This window comes from Channa argus, chromosome 15 (genome assembly GCF_033026475.1).
Source record: "Channa argus isolate prfri chromosome 15, Channa argus male v1.0, whole genome shotgun sequence".
NCBI lineage: Eukaryota > Metazoa > Chordata > Actinopteri > Anabantiformes > Channidae > Channa > Channa argus.
Window position 1 is genome coordinate 11,581,243 of NC_090211.1, and position 19,128 is coordinate 11,600,370.

The 19,128-nt window shown below is 39.7% G+C and overlaps 4 protein-coding genes across 4 annotated transcripts; 1 reads left to right on the top strand and 3 right to left on the bottom strand.

The window, feature by feature from the left end:
- Positions 1-734: 734 nt before the first annotated feature.
- On the bottom strand, positions 735-7,700 carry colgalt1a (collagen beta(1-O)galactosyltransferase 1a). Its single transcript, XM_067476365.1, has 12 exons — positions 6,895-7,700; positions 4,825-4,935; positions 4,616-4,733; positions 3,849-3,983; positions 3,545-3,749; positions 3,310-3,429; positions 3,058-3,134; positions 2,825-2,931; positions 2,598-2,730; positions 2,388-2,515; positions 2,098-2,304; positions 735-2,015 (listed from the first exon to the last, which is right to left on the bottom strand). The coding sequence occupies exons 1-12, from the start codon at positions 7,116-7,118 to the stop codon at positions 1,748-1,750; spliced, it is 1,833 nt and encodes a 610-aa protein (XP_067332466.1). The 5' UTR covers positions 7,119-7,700; the 3' UTR covers positions 735-1,747.
- Positions 7,701-7,854: 154 nt separating this feature from the next.
- Positions 7,855-10,105, bottom strand: pgls (6-phosphogluconolactonase). Its single transcript, XM_067476367.1, has 6 exons — positions 9,989-10,105; positions 9,161-9,448; positions 8,960-9,067; positions 8,733-8,834; positions 8,213-8,353; positions 7,855-8,038 (listed from the first exon to the last, which is right to left on the bottom strand). Exons 2-6 carry the CDS (start codon positions 9,422-9,424, stop codon positions 7,892-7,894), a joined length of 762 nt encoding a protein of 253 aa, XP_067332468.1. The 5' UTR covers positions 9,425-9,448; positions 9,989-10,105; the 3' UTR covers positions 7,855-7,891.
- Positions 10,106-10,311: 206 nt separating this feature from the next.
- On the top strand, positions 10,312-15,552 carry LOC137100088 (oocyte zinc finger protein XlCOF28). Its single transcript, XM_067477719.1, has 8 exons — positions 10,312-10,799; positions 10,889-10,964; positions 11,054-11,156; positions 11,433-12,104; positions 13,189-13,584; positions 13,835-13,974; positions 14,063-14,168; positions 14,253-15,552. Exons 1-8 carry the CDS (start codon positions 10,498-10,500, stop codon positions 14,858-14,860), a joined length of 2,403 nt encoding a protein of 800 aa, XP_067333820.1. The 5' UTR covers positions 10,312-10,497; the 3' UTR covers positions 14,861-15,552.
- Positions 15,553-16,087: 535 nt separating this feature from the next.
- On the bottom strand, positions 16,088-19,054 carry LOC137099480 (uncharacterized). The gene is made up of 4 exons (XM_067476366.1): positions 18,573-19,054; positions 18,333-18,451; positions 17,068-17,173; positions 16,088-16,974 (listed from the first exon to the last, which is right to left on the bottom strand). Exons 1-4 carry the CDS (start codon positions 18,847-18,849, stop codon positions 16,088-16,090), a joined length of 1,389 nt encoding a protein of 462 aa, XP_067332467.1. The 5' UTR covers positions 18,850-19,054.
- Positions 19,055-19,128: the final 74 nt, after the last annotated feature.

Genomic DNA, 19,128 nt, shown 5'->3' on the forward strand with positions numbered 1-19,128 from the left:
GTGTCCAGATTAAGTTGTCTACAAATTCTAACATCAGCACGATGTAGGTAGTTTCAGCTTAGGATATTGTAATATTTAACCATATTTGACCACGACTTTGGCAGGTAGCGATGTACCAAGTTAGGTCACACTGATCAACATCAAATGACATGATTTGGTTAAATATTGGTGTCCAACTAAGATACTCTAATTGGCTTCATTAGAACACCATAGAACTTATAATGTCTTAAAGTACAGATGAGTATTACTTAATATAGATTAGCACAAACATATCACAAAATGTCCTCCAATTGGTTGTGTTCACCCGCCTGGCTCTCCCCTAACAGTTGGAAGTAAAGTATAGTAAAATGATGACACCTTGAGGGTCAACAAGATAAAACATGTGCGAACGACAAGTGCTATATAATTGTCAGTGGCTACCATTCCAAATGTGTTTCAAGTGGCAGTAATAAAAAGTGTATACATACAACCACCTTGGAAGATGAACATAGACCTTATACTACATGTAAACAGTTAAATCAAAACTAAAATACTAAAGCTTTGCCACAAAAATAACTTTCTATTTTAAACTTCTGAAGCAGAGTAACATTAAGTGAAGTGTCCTCATAACTTTTGTCTTTCATCTTGTTACTGACTACTAGTGGAGATATTATGAATTCAACTGGCACAGTCAGGAGGCAAAATTGGTTACACTGTGATAATGTGCATCCTATCACAGTAATGACAAAGCCAACTTTTTTAAATAAAAACATTTTATTTTTGTTATCAAAATGCACAAATAACATTTTTTTTGCAGGAATTCTAATCAAGAGTGAATATAGCTATATAAGACATGAACCATGCCCAAATAAAGATGTAAAAAGCAAGAGGATTCAAACTTTATATGTTCTCTTTGACCTCAGTCTTGCTGACACAAATACATACATTCAGATCTAACAGAAAATTGTAACGAGGTGGAGGGGCTAAAGTGGGTTTGGATGTGGTTGAGTGGGTTCTTAAGGAGGGGAGTTAAAGGCCACATATAACGATGTTCTTCCCAAACCATCAAATTTTAGGCTTGTTCAGTGGTTTACCTGATCTGTCACAGCATGCTATTGGCAATCCAAAAGTGGCAGATGAATAATTTCTTGTGGTGGCATTCGCTCTAGAGTATTTCTGCAGGTCTACATTTTGCTTCTGAGCTGGCAGCAACTGTTGCTTGAATGTTTTGCTTTGGTAAAGTTCTGCTGTAAGCCTCTAAAGTGTTGACTTATAAATATTGAAATAATGTGAAGTTAAAAAAGAGAAAACACTAAATATCAAGGTGAAAGATATGCAGATGTTTTTTTTCACAACAGAGTCAAGAACTTAGAATGATTAGTGGTTGAATTAGTCTCAGGGGTGAGAGTAAGGTCATATATCCCAATTAATTTTAGTCTTAAGAAATTTATTTTTAAAGTATTTCACAGTGTAATGTCCCATCAGCACCCACATTACTTGCCCAATGACTGAATTCTGAAAACAGCCCAATTGCAGTCTAAATATATGATTTCATTTCTGTATGACAGACAGAAGTTGGGTACTGCAAATGCCATCCTAAATGGCAAGTCTAGTGCCTTTCTCAAGTTTATACTTAACAGACAACCATGACAGAAAACAAATAATGCACCTGATAAATGTCTGCCTTGTTACATCTGGATAAATTAAATGTTTCCATAAAGTCTAATGTCACATGCTTGTTGTGACGCAAATATCTATCATTTGTTTCTCATAGCTCGTCCCGTGCTGTACTATCCAAGGGTGACTGAAGCACGTCTGAGTTCTGGGCCTCAGTGCTTATTGTAGCTTGCTCCCTGGTTTTTCCTGAGCGTGTTCTGTCCCAGTCTGTACGGACTTTGTCATTGTCCCACACTGTGGAGGTCTCAGTGTCGCTGATGTAACCTGGGTCACCTGTATAGTGTGTTGGATATACTAGTAGAGGCTCTGCAGAAAATGCCTTCAGGTCCCTAGTTTCAAACTGTTCCATATAATCAGACCTGTGGGGGAGAAGAAAATACCTAAGCAGACGTTCTGTATTTGCCATTTGCGTATGTGCACTTGCCAGGTAAAAATACTTACACAGGGTGTTTGTTGAACATTATAGGAAGAAACTCATCCACTGGTAAAACCTTCTTTAGCGGTTCTGCTTTCAAAAGCTTCTTGGCACCTTGTAATGATATCATATAACCTAGTGTCCAATATGAATAGTCTGCTTCTACTAAGTTGTGTACATTAGGGACCGCTTTCTCTGGGCGATCCACTTGCATTCTCTTCCGACCAATATAACTGGAAAAAATGAAATAAAAGGACAAGGGAGGCTTAATAATCACAAGGTCAAATTAAAGATGGTAAAGGAAGCATCGACTCACATGAGATCCCAGTCCAGCTCTTCACCCTCCACCTCACTCATCAAGTTCATCAAGCGGCGTTTAAAAAATACTTCAAAGCGCAGATCATCTTCAATCACGAGAGAGGTGCGCAAGCCTCGCTCTACAACCTTAAGACAGAAACGGGTTTATCAATAAATTATGCATGAATCTTGTTCACAAATGTTCAAAAGGTTGGCTTTTAGAATTTACCTCCTTCCAGATATTATAGTGGGAAAGAAAACACCCCAGCTCTCCTTTTGTTATTGGGCGACCATGATAGGGATCACTGTAACCAGGGAGCATGTGGATACCCATAGCATATATTTCACTAACATTCATCGCTCTGAAACAGAGAGAGAATACCAAATATTTAATGAGGTGGTATAGACAAAGGAAACTACCCTGTACTGTATAAATGTATGGCAGACTGAACTTACTTCCCATCTACAGCTGCAATAATTTTACAAGAAATCTTCTGCTCATACAATGCCAACAGCATCCGTTCCCGGCGATCAGTGCGCCTCTCCAGGTTTATCATAAATACCTGCACATGTGGCCAACAGGACAGTTAGAGCAATTGCTGATGTCTTACAGGAGGGGGAAGGCATTCAGCAAAGAAGAGACATGAGCCATTTTTGCAGATTCCATCTTCACATCACTCATTACTCACCTCATCAAAGCCCATTTTGTCAAGTTGTTTTCTAGGAACACGTATGAATTTGGAAGGCATCACTGGGAAATTTCGCACTATACGGTGAGAAGGAAGATGTATGCAGAAATGGTATAAATAATATATAAAACTAGATGCTGAACTGTGTCTTTAGATGAAGAAGCAGAAAGTAGAATACAGATATAAAAAAGGGTGGGAAAAAAAGAGTTAGATGTAGAAGTAAAGCGCTCAGTTTGAATGAAGACTACTCACCATTAACCTCCAGCAGAGTGTGTGAGAAGCTGTCAACTTCATCTTGCAAAGTATTGTGGGATCGCAGTGGCACAGGGAAGTAACCATAGGGCTCTTTGTTACATACAAACATTTGGACATCTGTAGAGAGCAGCGGTTGGAAATGCGTACTTAATCTGATGCAACACTATTCGGGGTTTAATACAAATGTTCATTAATAAAAACCTTTTGATTCAAGCACTGAATAGTAACATACCTGCCATTCGAGCAGAGAACGCAAAGACAATGATGTCATCAAAAGCCCAGTTGTATTCTGGGTGTGGTGGGTGAAAGGCCAGCTCCCTGGATGCCTCTTTCCTGAGGTCTATCAGGAAGGTGGAGTGAACCATGGGTACTGCAAAACAGCCTTTTCGCACTTGTTTCCTCATGGGTATGTAGGCAGGGGTACGCTTATAGTAACCCTGAAGAAGCAGAAGTGATCAGTTAGTTCAGCGAGGGTCTGACATTCATTAAAGCAACTAATCTCGGTACATCTGTACATCAATTCATCACCACAGTACCTCTATGGTCATCCCACACCAAAAGTTTGAATAGGCTGCGCGGGATTCAAGCATTGGAGCAATAATGGTCTTGTTTTCTTTCATGAGCTTCCAGAGGACATCGGGATTGGTGAGGAGGTTATCACAGTCTGACATCTACCCAAAGAATATCAAATAAAGAGCAAAATATGTTTGTGAAGAGTTAAAGAGGTGTACATATTATATAGCAAACAACAAACTGACTCAAACATCTTAAAAAAGAAATGCTGAAATGTTTATGAAGATTAAAATAGGCACAAAAACTAGGATGGTAAAAGCAGAACATTTATTTCCATTTGGTTTCCAAGGAAGAAGGCTAGGAGAGTTTCCAAAAATTTGCAGCACAAAATTATTGCAATTCTGTATGTATTTTACTTCAAAATTATACCCCACTAAAGCTAGACAATGTGGGCAGGGCTCAGGAATACAAATAGAAATGTGCACAGAGCTGCATTTTAAAATACAGTTCAAGTTGAGTCAAGGTCAGTGTAAGGATCCAGATGAACTAGACTAAACTTTAGCCATAAAAGACATAAAATATAACCGGGACAATTTAACCACCCTCCTTGGTGCTTAAATTACAATTCCACCAGTACTTTTGACTCTGTACTTATCCCTCTGCTGCTATTATTGAACATATTGAACATGGAGATACTCTGGGTAGAAGCATTGGCTAAGTGCTTAAAAGGGAAAAGCTTTCAGGTTTACCGTGCTTTCATTTGGGCATGTAAACACTACGATTGACCTACCAGAAAGTAGTCCGCCCACATCTCACGAGCTGCCTCCAGTGCTACTTGCCGAAGCTTCATAACATGCTCGTAACGAGCATCTGGCCAGTGCTTTGGACCATCTTCTTCTGCATAACGTCTGTAAGAGACATTCGGATAGTTACAGGATCGACTGTATTGGCTGTGTGGGTCTTTTTAGCAAAAGAAAGTTTCACCAGAACATTTCCAACCTGGGTTTGTCCTTGGGCCTCCACTCCACATAATGGTACAGATTCTGTACCTTGACAAGCCAGTCACGCAGGAGGTCTGTGGTGTTGTCCTCATTATGGTCAGTTGCTACCCTGTATACCGAAATGATAAGAATGATCTGATCAACAAATGAGGGTAATAACAGGACAGTAACAATGGGGAAATGGAGAACTATTGTAAGCTGATTCAAGCTGGGACAAGAGCTGAAAGCCTATACCACAACTCAAATAACAATAGTCTTGTGTCCATTTTTTGTAAGCTCATTGTCTGCAGCTGTGGGAACTAAAACATGCAAAAATAATACCCACGATACTCTTGCATGTGTGATCTAATTCTCGGAAGAATAAAATGATCGACCTCTATCAAGACAGTGATAAATTGTGCTAAAATAAACATGAACAACCTTTCTTTAGCCTAGTGCACTGTACTGTAGACCGGACATCTGTGCTTGACAAACAACATCTGTACTAAAGTCAGTCCAGTTAGTATTTTGTTCAGGTGGATGAGAGCCAAGCTGGGCTCAACAAATTTCCAACGAATCAGTGAGAACACTGCAGCTCTTTGATAAACCACTCCTTCCCTCACTACTGCTGTCCAGCACTGCTGCTGCCGACTCATCCTTACAAAACCCTAAATTTAAATTACACAGACTCTTCCGTTTCATGTTCAGCACACATACTAAATATTTGTTAAAACCATAGTTCCCTAGCATAGCATAACATAGCATAGAACCCTGTACAGCTGGTGCTCTAAACATAGATCTCCAAGTGATGTGTCACTTCCATCTGGTCTATCGTTGCTCTAGTGGAACAAAAATGCGGGGCTAATTGCAGACACTAAAGATTTAAATGACAGTCTGGCCAATTCTGATCCTGGGGCTTTGGCATGCTCATTGCAGCTGCAAAAGTCTAACACAAAGCACAGAACATGTAGTGTTTATTTTGCACTGCTGTTTCCATTTACAGATGTAGGCCGAGATGCTTGGACAACATGCCAAAACAAAACTATCCTTACCTTAAAAATATTTACATCCCAAAGCCTCTCAAAAATATGAAACCTGTTGATGAGGTTGATGATTAAAAAGCATACTTTGCTGAGCCCTCTAGCAGTCATGGTTTGCCCACAGCTTTAATTATATAAGCTTGGGTGGAGTGTTGGAGATGTTAAATGATCTTTAATCCATTTGCACAACCACTAGGCAAATAGTTTAGAAAGTGAAGGGTTGTTTGATAATGGCCTGAAAAGTACATGCTTGAGGAGCCATAATGCTGGATTAAGAAACTGGGATTTTGTTTCCAGAATCACTAAAGTTTCAGTCAAGGTTGTCTTGTCTAAGCAGGGAAATTATTAGATTTATTTCATTTCATTTATGTTTCATTTATAGAGGATGAATATGTACAAAGTTTAGTTTGCTACACTTATTTTCAAATGTGTCCTGTCCAGTGACCGCCCCTTTTTTTTAATTTGGTCTTGTAACTAGATATACTTAAAAGGATAAATATGGATTACCAAAATGTCTAAGGCCACTGAATGTACGTAACTTCGTACTAAATGTTCATATCACAGATTCAGAGATAGGAAAAATCATTTACTTTATTTTTTTAATTAGATAGTGTACAAGTTCCATTTCTCCCAAGAGACGAAAACTCACAGCAGCCCCAAGATGTGTGTGGATTAGAAATGTTTATAAAATATTCCACTATGCAGGATTTCTCCGGTTCACATGGCTCCCCTCGTGGCCAAATCATTCCTGTACCCTCCTCTCCACGTACACAGATCAACGGTTAGGGATCAGATGCGCTCACCTCTGTCCAACCTAGGTGGTATAATCGTCCTCTGACATTTTTAGCGGGGAAATAGCCTGTCTAACACCACTTTGACACACAGTTACCCACTGCGCTTCCCATTTTTCTTAAGACGCACCGAGCAATCTGAAACGCCGTTTTAGTCAAAAGCAAAATGTTACACTTTTTGAATTAACTTAGAGGTTAAATGGATTCTTGGCTGCCATCTAGCCTGCAAGAAACCAACAATTTCTAATAACAACTTACCACAGAGCCATACGGTCCTTGGGGTAGTTGAGACGCTCAATGGTACCGAGGAAATACGGCAAAGAGTGCTCGGAGTTTCTGCAGATGAGGGCGACAAGAACCCGGGGAGCCTGGAGCGGAGACTCGGGGCTCCAGCGCTCCTCAGCAAAATATCCCCGGGCAGAAGGGCAGCAGTAGTGGAGCAAGAGGAGCAGGGTGGCTGGGAGGCAGGCGAGCCCGTGCATTGCAACAATTAGTAAGTATAAAAACGATACAAATCTCGGTGGGTAACGTTACTGGTTGTGGCTCGCGATGACACAATGTTACATAAAGATTACCTCTTTACTTTAAGCGGTCATCACAGGAAAGCAAAATTTTGTCCAACGACTACTGATGTGACAACACTGCGAAGAGATTTAAAGGGGTGGGGTCTTAAAGGGGATGGACTAGTAAACTTGAATACAGAGTCAACATAAAAGGAAGATATTTGATTAATATTTTATTATTTTTAAATGTCGCTTGAAAAGAAATGTTATGGTTGTGTGTGTAACATACACCCATCTTCAAATGTATAGTAATGTACAGTCATTTTGTCAGGTTTAAAGACTGCATTGTGAAACAAAGTGTTATCTGAATATTAAATATCCTAAACTTTCCAGCCAGAAAAATGTTCCACTTCACTGAAAAGACCATTGTCTCCCCGTTCGCTATATCATGTTTCCACATCACACTTGTATTTCTTGCAGTTATTAAATGTCAATATCAATATCCAAACTTTAATAAAGCTTAACATCTGACACACACACATACACACACAGAGCTACCCAATAGGTAATAAATCTAATGCGTGACCTCATTTTTATTTTTTTTTTTAAAATTCATGGCTTATTATCTCAACTTTATAAACTAATTGTACTTTCATGTTAAAGTAGGAATGTCGTTTAGTGTTTTCCAGTAATTTCAATCAAGTATTCTCACCACTGTTGAGTGACTGTCTTTATTTGCCAGATGAAAAGCTTTACAGTTTGGCCCCTGAGCCTAGTCTTTCTACCTGTATAGTTAAGGAGGCAGCTGCAGGTTCATCAACAAGCCAGAAAAGCTCACCATTGGTTGGGACAACACGGGCTGCTGGAAATGCTGGTCCCTCTCTACCCTCCAGCACCTCCTGCAAGAAAATGGTTACAATGCAACACAGGGCTGTGGGTCACAAAGCTGCTGATCCCTAGGTTATGTTTTTTATACTAGCCTGATTTGTTTTAATTGAAACATTCACTAGTGCAAATGTTCATATTAATTTTGTAATTCCAGCAAGGTTTCTATATTGATCACTTGATGTTACCTTTAAAACAGTTGCCTTGCTTCCTCCTGTTGATACAAAAGCCACACAGCGTGCAGAGTTAACCACTGGAAAAGTCATAGTTACACGCTGTGGTGGTGGTTTAGGAGAGTCACTGATGGGGGCCACAATCTTTTTTAGTTCCTGAATATGGGGCATAAAATAAAGTCAGTATAAAAAGCCCAAACCAAAATTGAGAACTCAATCTGAGACCAAGAAAGTCTAAGACTGTACTCCAACATTCTTTACATACATTTAGCATGGGAGGACATTGGATACCACACTGTTTAAGTTGTGCCTAAATCAAAATATAGGCTATAAAAAGTGCTGGGGAAACATTGTGTTCCTATAAGCTAACTAATTAAGCACAAGTAAAACCGTACATCACAAAGTGTCCATAATTTATGGGCACCACTGCCAGAATTAAAAAATTAGATTCATATAATACCAGTATCTAGAGATTTTATCCAGGCATTTCAAATCCTGCCAGTATATCGAGCTGAGTCACTAATATGGTCCTCACCTCCAGGACAGGGTGTTCTGGAAAGAGAGAACAGGTGTGACCATCAGGCCCCATACCCAGCAGCAACAGGTCAAACGAAGGGAAGTCATCATCTGGGAAGGCCTGTGTGTTTTAAAGTAGTAAAACAAAGCTCTAAAACATCTAATAATAATGAAGACTGAAAAAATATGCCTGTGACTTTAGAGATAATCACAAACTGTATAAATATTTGTAACAGATGTCTGCACCTCCTTCAGTTTGCGGGTATAATCCTCAGCACACTCATTCACTTGCAGTGAAGAGTTGATGGTTAAGATCCCACTATCAGGTATGTTAATATTGGAAAACAACTGACTCTGGAAGAGAAACAGGATTACATTTGCCTCCACTTTACTGGAATGGCATAAATTAATGTAACTAAGTGCAAACAAACACTCCTGAACACAAACCTTGTACAGTCCATAAGTGCTCTCAGGATCATCAAAGGAAACCAGTCGCTCATCACAAAAGCCAATCACCCACTTGCTGCAGTCCAAGTCTGGCAAAGCCAACAGCTCTTTGCTGAGCATTGACACAAGGCTGCCTCCGGAGAGCCCCAAGGTAAACCTGCCATGAGAGCTGATGGCATTCTTAGCACGAGATATCACCAACTGGGCCAACACCGGACCGAGCTCCGCTGAAGAGGGGAAGACCACAACTCTTCTGGCAGCCATGAGAAAACTGTCTGAATTAAGTTGCTGTTCACAAGAAAAACAGTGATGTAAACTGTTTTGCGCAATATATAAGGAAGTAAATTACAAAAGAATTTTGCAAGTCATCATGATGTGTTGCAACTATACGTCTTTCTTATTAGTTTGGTGGAAAAGGCAAGTAGCTTTTTCTGCCTGTCTCAGCAAAGGGTTCTTCAATCTGAGTCATTAGACTTAAGAGAACCTACTTTGATGAATGGTGCAACGTCTAATTTTCCCAATTCAACATCAACTTCTGCATATTTCGCACTGAGACCTTAAATAAATGAATGAATGAATAAATGAATAAATAAATAAATAAATAAATAAAAATAAATAAATTACACATACGGGTATTTTAAAGGCAATTTTTGACTACAGTGTTAAGAGTTAATACCTTACTGCAATTAAGATGAGACAAAGCTAAAACGAACACCAGGATACTACATTAACCACTATCAGAAATTAATGAAAAGGGAAATTCATGCTAATTAAACAACCGTGTCATTTGGACACACAAGATTCCTGCAAAACGAGCTTTCACCTTACCTCTTAGGAAACTCAAAAGCAGCTTGTCATGAGACGGATTTTAAGTCGGCAAATGTAATTCGACAAGTTAGTTCCTGAAACGCGTTCTCACCAGCCAATCGTGTTCTGCGTTTGAGCCGCAGTGCATTTTGGGAGCTATAAATGTATTGAAAGTAATCTTACAAACTAACAAGTATAAAAAGACTATTCATAAAACATTTGGGAACGATTTGGAAAGACTTTTACAGAAAACAGCTTGAAGCTGGCGTCAATAGCTGTAAATGTTACAGATCAGTATTTAAATGTGCTTGTAAGGATTCCTCCCATCCGGCAGATGGCAACACTGTATCCACTCCAACCTCATGAGTTTTGAAGAGACATTCGCGTATCTTGTGTTCACGCACCCGCAGCTCTCACTTCACAATACATTGTAACTATATTTTAGAAGGAATATTAATAGCTCCAGACTTCAACAACTCGACCGGGGGCATAAATTGTTTCACAGAAGACAACAACAACTAGGAAAAACAATGTCGACTGTCTTCTCTTTCCAGACACAGCTTGTCTCCATCATGGACGCGTTATCCAAAACAGCTGTGATGGAAATAAGCAAACTGGTGGAGATCGAGTCGAAAATGTTGAAAATAGAGATAACTCGAGGGCGAAACGAAATCGCCTCTCTCACAGAGAAACTGCAACTAATGGAGAAATTGCTTTACATTGCACAGGGTGGCGGGCAGGACGCAGCGGCAGCAGCAATATGTTCAGTGGTAAGAGACGGTACAGAAAACAGAACCCTGGAGCCTGAGAGGACTAGAGCTGCTATAAAAAGGTATTCTTGGAGATTTGTGTGTCTCCATCGCATCTTTACTGCCAGCTCCAGTCTGCCTGATGTATTAATATAGGTTTATTGCATCGTAGTGAGAGCCCATGGGAAAGCACAAGTTCTTCCACTGAGATGAGCAGTTTGCAAGGTGAAGCGAAAGCTGTAGCTGAAGTACGTCTGCACTGATCATACATTATTAGTTCATATTGAACTGTGTCATTCATTTGTAAGAGGTGTGTTTCATGCTGTTTTCTCATTAGCTTCCAAACCCGCCCAAAGATCAGCCTGAACTTATTGTGGTAAAGGAGGAATTTTCTGAGGTGGACAACAGAGACACAGAACAACATAAGCCGAGTGAGAACAGTGAGTATAAATACATGTAATGAGTGTATGAGCAAACTGTTACTCAGGACATCTTTTTGAATCGTACTATTGACCTTGAGTGACTAGAGGTGAATTTAAAAATGTTATTGTCAAGAGATTGTTCCGAAAGTAGTTTCAAATCTCTCATATAATGTATTTAAAAATAATGTTTTAGAAGGTTGAAAACCCGAAGAATGCATTCAGCTTGTGGCATACATCATGGTCATTAAAACCAATGACGTTCCAAATTTTAACATATTTATTTGCTGTCAAAAGGAACAGAAGTGGACACAGACATCCAGAAGAGTTCAGCTGTGATGCAGCATCACAAACCCATCCCAGAACATCAGCAGTCCATGTTCACTGAGAGCTTTGTTACCCTGAACACCCAGTCACCTGTTGCTGGACCAGGAAGGAGGGAAACAGAGTGGAATTCACAACTTACACCTGAACACACAACCTTAGAGGCTGGGAAAAGCTTGGCTCAAAACATTGCCTCCCAAAGCCTTAATGTCCTAAGGAATATGAAGATTCACAATTTTAGGAACTCAGCTGCAAAGCGGTTCGGCTGCTTGCAGTGTGGCAAGAGCTTTAGATGCTTTAGTCAGCTTGAAATACACCAGAGAAGTCACACAGGAGAAAAACCATTCAGGTGCACACTATGTGGCAAGAGATATGCACAAAAGGGGCATCTGTATACACACCAACGCACACACACTGGAGAAAAGCCGTACCGCTGTCCAATTTGTGGAAAGGGCTTTATTCAGAAATGCACTCTTGATATGCATCAGCGTACACACACTGGAGAAAAACCTTTTGTTTGTATCAAATGTGGCAAGGGTTTTACGAAAAACTGTAATCTAAAAAAACACCTAGCAGTACACCTAGATCCTAATTTGAACATGTTGGATAGTGAACCTACTTCAGCGTTTAGTGGGACACTCTTAAATTGAACCACATAAAGTAGCAACTGGCCAAATGTAACCAGTTGTTTGATTTAAACATTTTGTACATAATAAAGGTAAGTTTTCTCTAGATTTGACAGATGTGACAGACATTTGTGCGTCAACTGCTGTGTAGTAATAAAAAAATGTGTCATTATGTTCTCTGCTGCATACACTTTATACCCAATTGTCACCCAAACCTTCAAAATTATTAGAGACACATTGTATGAATTCACTGTGAACACTGAAGTAATCAGTTAATCTTTTTTTTTGTTGTTTGTTTAATGACAGCTTTTAATACTGAATACATAAAAAGCAGCTGAATTTTTTTTAACTTAGAGGCCAGAAAAAAGTATGAACTGGTAACCCTTCTTCCTCAGCAATTGCAATTAGGTTGATAAATGTATAAAATGCCACTTAGTGGGACAGTGCTCCAACAAAACCCCCTTCAAGAGAATAGATAATCCTGGCTCATTAGGAGCAATCTGCCCTTTATTAACTGGGGAACATCAGAAAGCTGGACATATTGTGGGACATGCTGTATATGACACAAATCCATGACCAAGTTTATCAATCAGGCTTTGATTTTCATGGATCCTTTCATTGGTACTTCAAAACTTATGACCTGCAGAACAAACTAGGAAAAAAAACAACTTTTGATTACTGAAACTGAAACCATTGCTCATGGTTTATAAGGTGACAACTTATAATAGCCTATATTTAATTATTTTAATACAAAAATATAATTCGTGATGCAGTTCTTAATAGTATTAACTTACAATAATTATGCTGATAATAATTGCGCAACAAGTGTAATGAAGTGCTGCAATTCTTGTGACGCTCACTGCCACAATTGTAAAGGTTGATTAAAAAACTAACTCAAACTTCCGGTAAAACATAAAACAAAAAAGACACAGATGTCTGTAATATTCCCACTAAGCACAGACAGGAGGTTGTTGTTGCATGTCTGTTCACCGAGTGTACTGCGTGGTGCTCATATTTTCCATTACAGAGTGTCTAAGATTATTAAAGATTATTTTTAGATACACATTTGTAACGTTACTGTGCTGCCTTCAGGGACTCTTCGTAAACGTTGAAACGCAAACATAGCAATTTCCCACAATCCCTAGCGATACAGCGTTCTCACAAATTTGATGAAGGAGCAACGTTGCTACACCGGGAATCTTGCCAACATTTCGAAATACTGAGCCTATTTATCAAGATGATGTGCGACACCACAAACCGAAGTTTTCGGACCCAGTTAGCCGCTATTCTAGAAAAGCTAACAAAGGCGGCTTTGGTTGAAATAGGAAACCTGGCGGACGAATGCTCCTCTGTCCTTCACACCGAGATATGCCTGCATAAGACGGAGAATGAGGCGTTGAAGAAGAGATGTTACTCACTGGAGGTCCAGCTGAGAGCAGCCAGGGAGGCACAGACCTATCCTGCACAAGTCAACAATGTCAGCCGCCGGCTTCCTGCAGGTTAACATGATCTTAAATATGGTCGGAGAGTGCAGCCACACCAGAGAGCTTAGTAAAAGGACAGTTTGTCACTGTTGTAACAGACTAGATACCGTTAGACTAGACCAACCTCAAATCATATTCATAAGTGTAGTATCTGCACTGTTCCAATTTTACTCATGGATTAAGCTTAAGTTGTATGTGTTGAAAGGAAAACCCCCAAGTGCAAAACCAGTGGGATGTCAACATTTATATCCGCTTCTTCCTCCAGAACAGCAACAGCAGCCTGCACCAGCCATTGATGGAGTTTTTGGAAAGGACTGGTGCATGGACCTTTGGAGAGAAGAAAAAGTTCCCTCTCAAAGGAAAGGAACGATGGAGTCTGCGGCCATGACAAGCTTGGGAGCACAGGTGAGTGAATATTTGATCAAGGAAGTGACTGTACTCTCAGCTCTACCTGAGAGCTGAGATGACTGAATGATTCTTGTGATGTTGGTAGGCAATAGACTTGATGGAGAGAGAACCTGATCTCATCTTTATCAAAGAAGAGACATATGAGGAACATCCTATTGGCCAGCAGATGAAGCTCCCAGATAACAGAAAAGGTAAGTTTGAAAAAAAAAACCTCTAATACAATCCATTATAGTCCTAACAGTTTATATGAATTAATTATTTTTTTTATTTGACAGTCGGAATTTTCGAGGACAGCATGATTCATAAATCTGTTGATGAGCTGCAGCTTCACTCCATGGAGTTAAATAACTTCCCCATGATGGCAGACAGTCAAACACAACAATGCACTCAACCAACAATTATGGACAAGTTGATAGATGATGCAACAATGAACACTCTGGTTGACAACGCAAATCCTCCTTCAGCTGTTGCCGAATACTTGGACTATACGAACGATATCCACATAAATGCAACCAAAGAACTCAACATTCAGCCAAAACCTTTGAAGCCAACAAAACGGTTTGAGTGCTTATTCTGTGGCAAAATGTTCAACTATTTGAGCAGTTTAAAAGTCCACATCCGGCGACACTCCGGCGAGAAGCCATTCAGCTGCTCAGTTTGCGGGAAACGATTTGCTCAGAAAACGTACCTGAAGCTGCACCAGCGTGTGCACTCCGGAGAAAAGCCATACAGTTGTTTAGACTGTGGCAAAAGTTTTTCTCAGAAAAGCTCTCTAAACATACATCTTCGAACACATACCGGTGAAAAGCCTTATAGCTGCGTGGATTGTGGGAAATGTTATGCATACAAGTACGGTTTAAATCACCATCAGTGTTTTAACTGACAGGCTGACAAACACACCAGGAACTTAGTTATTGCAGAGACATCTGACTATAAATAAGTTCAGTAGCCCGTGTGGTAATATGTTGACACAAACCTCACATGTGGATAAAAATGTACATATGAAATACCACATCTATATCAAAGATGTAAATTCTTAAGTTGGTTCGGTGGACTGTTAGCATTAGGAAGAAAAGTGTATAGATAATATACGTTTTAATGTACTGTTTGAATGATTGGGTTTTGGTTTATTTGATAGGCTGAGGGCATTTAGTGCCACAATTTTCATGTGTCATAGATCAGATAAGACGTATTTGCTAAACTTTGACCTCATCCTTGCATGTTGTCATACAGTATGGTTACATGTTATACATACCTCAATGTCATATCTCAGGCCACTCAAGGCCTGCTTCATCAGATGCCAAAATAATTACTTGACAAGTGCTCTATTGTTTGCACACATCTAACAAAATCCTATAAAACTACCTCTTCACGATGTAGAAGTAAAACAGTTCTGTTCGCTTCATTTCGCAAGTCTCACCTCTGCTTTCTGATTCTGTATGCCACACTTCATTTCTTGCCATTCAACTGGGCAGAGTGCACAGGCCATTCTCTTCAAAAAAAAATAAATATATAAAAAACACACAAAACATGACTGTGTGGCTGCGACTTGGCCACACACACACACTATTCAAATGAATTCCGGAAATTGTTCAGGTGTAATATAAGCTACAGTTACTGTTCCAAATTGTATTTATATGGCTGCAACATTGTTGTACAAAAACAAGCTGTTATTGTTTTTTCCCGAATGTAAGTAATTTCAGTCATCAACTAGTGCAATTAATTGTGCTAAGGATTTATTTGGCTTCTGCTAGGACCTGTTTCCCCAATACGTAAAGATTAAATTAGTTAAATAAGATTTTCAGTTAAAGGAAAATTTGGCCTTTTTAGATTAGTCCAAAAAAAATTATACATTAAAAGAACAGTTCTATCTGTCTAATAAAATTTTAATCACAGTGGACGTGTGTGTTTTTTTGTAAAAACAAAATTTAAGACAGTGAACTGTTAAAGGCTAAAATAAGTACATTATTAAAATGACATTTTGATTCTGATTATTTACGCACTATACTGCAGAGTGCAAGTCGTTACAAACATGGAAAAATGTGTGGAGCAGAACATGAAGCATTCAGATAAATAAAGCTACTGATCCCACAATCGGTCTCTGACAGGTTTAGGTCATTATGTTTCTAAGATGTCTCCTCACTGTAGGCTTGTCTCCCACAAACTCACGATTTCTGTGTGCCATTAAATGGTGGTTGAGGTTGACCTTTTGTGTAAAGGTCTTACCACATTTAACACAGCGGAATGGTCTTTCTCCAGTGTGGATGCGTAGGTGACATTTCAGATTGCCTTTCTGGGTGAACCCTTTCCCACATAAGCTGCACCTGTAGGGTTTCTCCCCTGTGTGGACGACATAATGAATCCTGAGAGCTGACGGGTTTGCAAAGGTCTTCCCACACAGCTCACATGACTTTGTGACTCTCAGAGAGGGAACTGGAGGGACGCAGGTGTGTGAGTTTAACTTGTTCCTATGAGGGAAATGCTGCTTACAAATGTTGCAGAAGTTTGACTTATGTGACTTCATGTGGTGTGTTAGAGTGCCCTTGTGGAAAAATGTCCTGCTACATATTTGGCATGTGAATTTATTTTTGTTTGGATCTCTGGTAACGCCAATATTGGGCATTTTAAAGTCATTATGAGAATCTTTATTTGGAGAAGTGCTGTCGCCAGTATTGTCTGCTGTTAATGTTTGTTCCTTGGTTTGGCTGGACACACCTGCAGCAATTAGTGCTGGCTCCTGCTGGCTTTCCTCAACAAATTGTACATCATCATCATCATCATCATCGTCGTCGTCATCATCTTCAATCGGAATGATGTGGGTGCTGAAGGCCTCTTCTGTGTCAGTAATGGATATGAGCTGTATGGACGGTTCCACATTGCCACGTGCAGTTACAACCCGGTCCCCATCCTGATCAAATGGCAGGCTGCAGGTGCTGCCACCAGCCAAGTAACTGGCTGACAGTTGCTCTGGTTCCTCAGGGACAGTTTCCTCATGTTCTGTTGCATATAAACACAAGCTTAATAAACTTCTAAAAGCTGCTAAATATGCAGTGTTTACTTCTGCATGCCAACACTCCTTCACTTCCTTACCTTCTGTATTGAGGGTTTCCTGCTGACAGCTGACAGCAGTATCCTCCACATAATCCTCCTCTTTGATCTCAGTCACAGTAATTTGGTCAGACAGTGTTGCCAAAGACTACAACACAGAAAAAATGTTCTATGCTCATATTTTTATCAGTATTCCATTAATATTCCAGAGTGTAATATTATAGTGCCATCAAAATCCCCATTACAAAAACAAAAAAGTTGTATTGATATTGTAAGACATCTGTAAACTGCCTTTCCCAGGTTTCGTGCATGCACAGTTTTCTTTTGAATAATAATAATAATGATAATAATAATAATAATAATAGCTTTATTTATAAAGCATTTATCAAACAGAGTACAAAGTGCTGTACATTAAAAAGGACAATAAAGATAATTAAATAAATAAAATCAGGTTAAATATAAACTCAAAGAAAAGCACAACGTAAAATACATCAAGTGATATAGATATATACTGGCTATATGTCGAAGTGTCCCTGGGCAAGACACTGAACCCCAAACAGCCCATTCCCCTCCCCAGCTGTGCAGGGCTGGTCCAAGCCCGGTAGAAATTGGGGAGGGTTGCGTCAGGAAGGGCATCCGGTGTAAAAAACTGCCAAATCAACATGCGGACAATAATCCGCTGTGGCGACCCTGAACTCACGGGATAAGCCGAAAGGACAAAAAAAAAAAATAAGACAAAAAAGAACTATTTTTTATACTAAAACAAGAATCTCACATCTCAGGAAAGGCAAATCTATAAAAATGCGTTTTCAGACGAGACTTAAAAGATGACACTGAGTCAGAGAGCCTGATTTCCTCAGGCAGGTTATTCAATACTTTTGGAGCCATGATGGAAAATGCTCTATCCCCCATGGTTTTTAACTGGGAAGTTGGAACAGACAAACACTGATGATCTTAAGTTTCGTAATGGCATATACGGAATTAAAAGATCAGAAATATAGGATGGCACTAAACCATGCAGTGATTTATAAGTAATCAGTAAAATCTTAAAATTTATTTTAAGATGAACAGGGAGCTAATATAGAGATGCAGGACAAGGAGTAATGTGGCTGAAGTTCCCGGTTCTAGCCAGGAGCCGAGCTGCTGATATCTATAAACACAGATATTTTGCATTGTATTCTAATGTTTGTATACTTCATATTATACCTGCATATTATCTGCTGTACTACATGTTGTACAGATACAAATACAGTTATTACTTATGCCCATTAAGAAGAATCAAATACTTATGCAAACCGTCCTCTCACCTTATCAGAAGACTGTGATGAGTCTGTGACTCTCTCCAGACTATATGGGTCTCTGTCTTTCCAGAGATTCATACACCAGTCTTTTCCAAATATCCCCTCTATGGTGGGAGGCCCAGACACTGAGAAGTCATACAATAAAAGCAAAGAGAGAAAACACACTAGTAAACACGGAAGGGACTCATATCATCTACTTTCACCTCATCTGGGATTACGCTAGTGTGAAAGCAAAAACATAAGTACCATGGGGATCCCCATCACTGTAGCAGGCAGTTTGAACACCTACGGTGCGATAACTTTTACACAACTTGGGGGCGTTGCTTCTCACAATCGTTAGCTCGCACTCCAGACTGTTGACTTTTTCCGCCAGAGCAGAATTAGCAAACAAAAGGCGAGACAACTCGAGCCGGAGTTCAGCCGAGTCTTCATCCACCAATTTGCATACCTGACTGAGGGCAGACCTGGCCAACGTCTCCATGATGGAGGAGAGCTGGGAGTGAAAAGAGAGGCGGCTGGCCATCGTTGTTGCTGGTTAAAACAACCCTTTTCAACGACAAAATAAAAAGGGGAGAGTTTAATGTCAAAAGGCGTTTATTCTAGGTGGTATTCGATGAAAACATGAATTAGCTGAATACGCAGCTAATGAAGCTAATTAGAGCTAACGGCATTCGCAAAGCGGGACCCAAATATGAGTGGCAACCGTTACGTATATCCGGCGGATGTAGCTGGTCAGCTGAGTTGTGTTATAGACTTCCTGGTTCACCGAAGAAACCGATTAGCTTTCTGTAATAACTATTTA